Source organism: Sinocyclocheilus rhinocerous, unplaced genomic scaffold (genome assembly GCF_001515625.1).
Source record: "Sinocyclocheilus rhinocerous isolate Xijiao unplaced genomic scaffold, SAMN03320098_v1.1 scaffold61, whole genome shotgun sequence".
NCBI lineage: Eukaryota > Metazoa > Chordata > Actinopteri > Cypriniformes > Cyprinidae > Sinocyclocheilus > Sinocyclocheilus rhinocerous.
The window spans coordinates 3,124,797-3,132,093 of NW_015640445.1; the positions used below are offsets into that span (position 1 = coordinate 3,124,797).

The following is a 7,297-nucleotide window of genomic DNA, read 5'->3' on the forward strand; positions in this document are numbered from 1 at the left end:
AAACATTATTTTCCATAAAAAGTAACCAAGTAATGTAATTAGTTACTTTTTTAGGGAGTAAAGCAAAATTGTAATGCATTACTTTTAAAAGTAACTTTCCCCAGCACTGCCTATACATACAATTCACAGCAGTTTCCAGCTGAAATGAACACTTGGGGCAGTAAAACACCATTAAGTTTTATTCCTGTTTACACAAAATATGATTACAGCGGCAGGTTACAGATTAATAAAGATCTTTTCCAAAGGTTCCTTGAATGATACAATGTTATGACTTCATAACACTTTTACCATAGTGCATAATTTGTAATCTGAAGAATTCTGACATTTGCATCACATAACCAGCTCATTATGTATGGCTTTTCTGACATAGTAAACATGCTCAGTAGCTCCCCTGGTACAACATCACACAAGTAACAATGAAACAGTTTAAAGAACCAAACTAAAATGGCATGGTTACTTCAGTAAATGCATTTTTATGTGACGTTTGCTTTTGTTAACACTATCAGTTAGGCTCAGGGAAGGGTTTTGTGTAGGTGGTACATTATCCTCATTTCCGAACTGTCGCAATATGTACAACTACTAAAGTAATAAAACATTGCCAGATTCATTTTCATCTGTTTAGGATAAAGTGCCACTCACTGGACAATTCACTTTGAAAGTGTTGTGAAACATGTAATAAGCAACATATTTCGCAAAATGTCACCACAGGCACTTTTTTCCCAAGAGCCTTCACTGAAACCATTACTTATAAATGACATACATATTTTAACACATTCTCACTCTTTGCGCACACACACACACACACACACACACACAAAATCATCTGCATTAACCTGCCTGGACAGTTTCTAAGTGGTAGAAAAAAATCTGCAATTCAAAGTAATTTGCATCTGGACTTTTTCAAACCGCCATTCTGACTTTGACCTATTAGAGCTGTTAACGCTATCAGCAATAGGTGTGCGGAATGAGGAAATTAATGTCTGTTTAATCAGCCTCCTCCGGCGACGCAAACTGATTCGAAGTCGGGCTCTATTGTGCTGCCTGTCGTTTAGAAGAAAACACCGCCATTTGGGATTCGGTGTGTGGCCGCCACAATAAAAGGTGAAAGCAATACCCATTAAGCGATAGCATCTGATGTACTCTTTCCAAAAGGCCATCTGACATGCTTAATATTATTGGCAAACGTTCTTCCCTCATCTGCTCTGTAGTGAAGATACAGGCAGAGATTGTGAGAGGTAAGCTCAGTCTAAAGAAGTGAAATCACAACGTTTAACCTCCTGCTGAGAGCCTTATGCCTCAAGCTAAGATATGTGCTGTGCTTGTACTTTGGTGCCTTTCAAGAGTAAGTTAGTCTCCCTTGCGGTCATCTTGGTTGCATCACTGACAGCAATTTCCATTTGCATGTACTGTTCCTGTCTATAACTGAATGAGGAATCACAATAACATGCAGTGGGGTTAAAAATTTTGAATCCACACGGAATATTTGGTTTTAAAATGGGATTTATACACAAGTCAGATTAGCTCTCCAAATCGAAAAACTTTATTTTCTTTGAGGCGCCATGTTTAGCAATGCAATTTCCTCCAATCGTTTTCAAACAAGTGCCTTTTTTCTTCCTCAAACTGTTGTTTGGCGCAAATGTTGGCTATTGTATTTGGCTGAAGCAGACAATAACTTCCTGTTTATGCTTAAATTACGGTAGTTCTTTAGCCTGCTCTCTTAATTTCTATTTTTGTGTCTGCATCATTCTTTGTTTTGTCTGTTTGTCCTGTCTGTCAGTCCATCTTATTCATTCTCATTTGCAGTTGTTTTTGCAATTCTGCTGAGTTTCCAGCTCTGAATCTCTCAGACTGTATAGTATTGTTCGTTCGATGCTGCAGATAGGACACTGGGGCTGAGAGCTCGCAGCAGCTGTCAAAAAGTGAAAAAACGCTGCGTGCAAGATCATGAATTTATCATGTTTGAACTTTAAAATAGATCCTTGCAGAGTAAGAACAGCGCAACACATCCAGCAACAGCAAGAAAAGGGTTTTGAGGAACTGAATAAATCAGAGCCAGATTGTGTGCTTTGTTAGAGCCAACTTACAGGAGGTTTATTTAGGCAGTCAAAACAGCATGAAAACAAAGGATCAAACACATGGAGAAAATGAAAACTAAGAATGTGTTTTTATATCTGCATCTGTGTGTGTCAAGTATATTTTTATCTGCAAATAATGATTTTTAAAAAAATCAGTATTTATCTCTAATTTTCCATTACAATTATCTTATCCTTAAAGCAAATCTTATCCTTTAGGGATATTTTTAAGATCTTGTGATTTTTTTATTCACACAATATACAGTATCTTAAATTAAGATTATTCATTTCATTGTAATAGTACAAATGTTTTTGAAAGACGACTAATTCTCACCAAGGCTGCATTTATTTAATCAGAAGGCAGTAAAAACAGTAATATTGTAAATTATTATTACAATTTAATAACTTCTATTTTAATATATTTAAAATGTAGTTTATTCCTGCAATGGCAAAGCTGAATTTTCATTAGTCATTACTCCAGAATTCAGTGTCACATAATCCTTCAGAAATCATTCTAATATGCTGATTTGATGCTCAAAAACATTTTTATTATCAGTGTTGAAAACGTTGTGCTGCTTTTTGAGGAACCTTTGAGTAATAGAAAGTTCAAAAGAACAGCCTTTATATGAAATCTTTTATAACAATTGTCTTTACTATAAATTTGTATTAAATTAATACATCCTTGTTGAAAAAAAGTATTAATTTCTTAAACAACAACAACAACAACAAAACATCTTACCTACACCAAATTTTCTGAACGGTAGTGTATATTCTCTGATAAACGTATCAATATATTTAGTGTGTAGTATTTAAATATCTTAAAATCCTTAAAACAAGACCAAAACATTGATTAAGAAAGTGATTTTTTTAGTCTATGCAATGCATGAGCTTATAGTATATTTGCATATAGTAGATCTGTTTTTGTGTCTTTGAGACCGCGTGTGTCCGTGAGTTTCGGCCTTTAGGGTTGAATAAACTAAGGAAGTCTGTGATTCTCCCATGGGAAGCGAAAAATAGGCCAGCATTTTCCTGACTCTGCAATAGTACACAGCTTCTCTGATACAACAAACTCATGTGCACTGCCCCTAAAACAATGCAAAACAAACACTTTGACAAACGCTACATGAACCAATCAGAAGCAGACACCAAACTTCAGCTAAACTGTGACCTCAAAACCCCTCAATGACGCTGCAATGAACAATGTGTGAGGAGCTATTTTGAAAAGCTTTAGCACTCCAGCATTCTTTTAAAAGCACCTTTTTTTTACAGAAGCGCCACGTCCTTTTAAGTATTCATCCATTGCGCTGCTGGAGAATTTGGAGCTATGAATCTTTAAAGAAAAAAGTAAAAATGATGTCAACCTCCCCTGTGGCTAAAATAGACGACAAAACACCTCTCCTGACTTTTTCCCTAAGGTAGCTTTAAAAAGCCCAGAGAGGTTTTTTCCCAGCATGTTGCCTTGTTGTCATATGAACAAATAATGGGAGAATAGGGTTCTGCTGTTTATTATGGCTGTCATCCAGGGTCGAGCAGCGGTCCAACAAAAATATCCCCACTATGAGATAAGACAGCCACAGCAGAGAGATTGCAAACCGGTCACAGCTGAGAGCGGACAGATGATTACTGGTGACTGACTTTTGCGATATGAGTGAAACTGTAAACCTCAACCTTTCTTTAGACTGAACACACAAGTGCCACAATTCTGATTCTGGAATATCTCAAAAGCACTAGAAGGTAATGCATGTCTTGCTTGCCAAGAGTGTTGCATTTTAAGGCTAAAAAATGGTTTTAAAAATATAAAGTTTGATTTGTTTTTAAACAGAATTTTGGGGTACTGCCTCAATAATTCATACCTAACAAAAATGAGAAATCCTTCATAGTGTATACTACTGTTTTTATTCAGCAAGGTGACATTAAATTGATCAACAGCTGCAGTAAAAGACATTTGAAATGCTACAAAAAATTATTTATTTTAAATAAATGCAGTTCTTTTGAACTTTCTATTCATCAAACTATCCTGAAAAAAAAAACCACATCATGGTTTCCACAAAAATATTAAGCAGCACAACATATTTTCAACATTGATAATAATGAAGGATCATATGACACTGAAAATGGGAGGCAACGGCTAAATTCAGCTTTACATCACAGGAATAAATAAAATTTTGAAATACATTAAAATAGAAAACAGTTATTTTAAATTGTAATAATATTTCACAATATTACAACATACAACAGTGTTTCAGTCAGGACCACTTTTGAAAAAACGTTTATTGGCAATTCTTGAATTTGGCGAAAACGTCTCAGGTTACGTATGTAACCATGGTTCCCTGAGTAGGGAACGAGACACTGCGTCCTCTAGGGGTCGCTATGGGGGAACGCCTCGTCGTGACCCGTGTCTGAAGCATACATTGAAAAAACACCAACTCGTTGGCCGGCGACAGCCATGACGTCACTACCGGTGCGACTACAGTATAAATAGGCGCCGGGAGCTACACATCATTCACTTCTTCGTCTGAAGATTGCGTCCGCAGCATGGCAAGAAACCTAGAGGACGCAGTGTCTCGTTCCCCTCAGGGAACCATGGTTACATACGTAACCTGAGACGTTCCCTTTCATGGGAACTTCGAACTGCGTCCTCTAGGGGTCGCTATGGGGAACGGTATACCCACGCCACCATACTGAGGGGCGACCCCTAGAGGACGCAGTTCGAAGTTCCCATGAAAGGGAACTTAGGCTTTAAGGGGTTCACTGCCATACTAGACAGTTTAAGATACATCCTTAAGGCATGAATCCCCACCTGGCAATAACCAAATATTTATTAGCTACACACATATGCAGAGATACGACAATTACAAAATAAGAGGGTACAAGAATCAGTCATGGTAGTTCTAAGAATCTAGCTGTTAGGGAGTTGCTGGGAGTGAAGGAGTGGAGGTGGGTGCAAATGTCTGTGCGACAGACTGATGAGCGTGCGTTTGAATGGTTTTAAATACGGCTGTTGATTAGGAGCAGGTGGAGTAATTGATCAGCTGAGAGTCAGCTGATAGGGAAGCGATAAGTGGTATGCCTGAACTACGCTTGAATTCCATTCGATCACTCAAGCTCCATTTCTGATCAAATAAATGTAGCAAATAAATGTACAAATCTAATCAACCCCAAAATTTTGAACATTAGTATAATTTACATAAAGTAAAAATGCAACTGATTTGACAATTAACCAGTTTAATTATACCAAGGTGTCAAGGTTTTGCTGGTTAGCATTTGGTAGATGTGAAACATAATAAATTGTATATTGTATACTGTTTTGCATGCAAAATATAAATCACAACTGATTCATTATTTCATAGTGAACATTTTAGCAGTTCATGATCATTTTGGGCTCTTAAAAATGAATGGACTAAATGAAAAGTGAAAAGTGAAATGGACTAGTGGACCATCAGCCAATCAGTGTTGTCCTGCTTTCACTTTCCTGCCATTAGTCACACAGAACTAAGCAACCAAAGACGGCAGATTCACACTCAATTCTCCTACTCCACCGATACATCTAAAGACCCCATCCCAGCTGACTCTCTGGTTCATCGTCTGATAAGGCAAACAGGCCTAAGTGTAAGGAGAGGAAATTTCCCATTATGAGCCAGCCTCACCTTATCAACCTGGTGTCTACCCATGTCCGAGACCAGCTGCATGCCGAAAACCATTACCAACAAGCACGTTATCACGAGAAGCCAGGTGACGGCTAAATGTCTGAAATCCAAATTTCTGAGGGGACCAAGCAAGCCTTCCGTCTGTATACAAGTTTTTGAGTTTCAATCCGAGACCAGCCTCACGTCAGTGGTGACGTATGGCTATGTAGTGCAAATTCATCACTGAGAGACGGCTAATTAACCCCTGGCCAATAAGATGCAGGTAAACGGCTGATTATTCTCTTGTGTATATGAAAGATGAGAGCTTGATTTGCCCGTTCCCCAGATAATAGGGCTCGTCGGAGACTAATTGAGCCATAGAGTGATGCGTCGGCAGTGCATTAATACATCAAGTCCAGACAGGGTACTCCACTCAGGAGGAGGAGGGGAGGTTATCAAAGACTAGTTGGATTTTGATTTGTTAAAACATTCCTATTTACTGGCAGAGGTTTGTGATTTGTCAAGTGGTGAAACTGGTATCATATACTCACCCTGTAGAAGGGGTCATGATGCAGCCGCCACGATCTACAGTCATCCTACAGCCGCATCCTCGCTCTGGTGTGTCGTGGTTCATTCCAAAGTTATGGCCCAACTCATGAGCCAAAGTCACAGCAGCTCCCAGAGGATTGTCTGAGTGGTCCTAGGAAACAACAGGATGTCGTATCATATCTTGAACTACTTTTGCTGTATTTATTTGTGCAGTTTTCTGATGTCTATTACTTTGCACACTCTAAACTGTCCCACTAAAAAGATACTGGTCTCAGGAGAAGCATTAGAATCCAAATAATGTTTGACTATTTTGATGGCAAAAAAAAAAAAACAGACTTAGGGGTGTGCAATATATATAACCTACGATAATACTGTAATAGTTGTCGCACGAATATATTGCAGAAACCAAACAAAGCACGCCTAGAGACTGATCTTGATGTAGGTTAGACTACTGCGCAAGCACATTTAGTGTTCACGCTTGCACTGCATGGTTTAGTCCAGTGGTTCCCAACCCTGGTCCTGGAGGCACCCCAACACTGCACGTTTTGCATGTCTCCTTAATCAAACACACCTGATTCAGGTCATCAGCTCATTAGTAGAGAATTCAAGACCTAAAATTGGTGTGTCAGAGAAAGGAGACATGCAAAATGTGCAGTGTTGGGGTGCCTCCAGGACCAGGGTTGGGAACCACTGGTTTAGTCTATTAAAATACTTTAGAATTCCCACATAAAAAGAGAAGGGGCAAAAATGCCCCCGTATGACTTATATACAGTATTTATATAATCTGATATAGTTGTTAAAGTCCGCATGAAATCAAAATGGACTTTATTTACTTTACTAGCGTACAATGCTAGTCTTGATGTGAACAATTAATCCATACAAGTTAATCAGATGAAAAAATTGTTTGTCTTCGTAATCTTTAATCAAAATCTGAACATTTACTTCCGCTCTGGAATAGCATTCCTTCTCTGATGACGTCAGTTTGACGGCTTGGGCAGAATATGCCTAACCACGCCCCTCCAACCGTTAGGTTGCTATGAGTGAGAGACA

General features: G+C 38.5%; 1 protein-coding gene across 2 annotated transcripts in view; it reads right to left on the reverse strand.

Annotated features, from left to right (window-relative positions):
• Positions 1-7,297, reverse strand: part of adam12b (ADAM metallopeptidase domain 12b) — a 102,664-nt gene that overhangs the window by 32,856 nt on the left and 62,511 nt on the right. For both annotated transcript variants that reach the window (XM_016568861.1, XM_016568860.1), the window contains exon 11: positions 6,250-6,398. In XM_016568861.1, the coding sequence (XP_016424347.1) occupies positions 6,250-6,398 (149 nt within the window). The remainder of the gene's footprint in view (positions 1-6,249; positions 6,399-7,297) is intronic.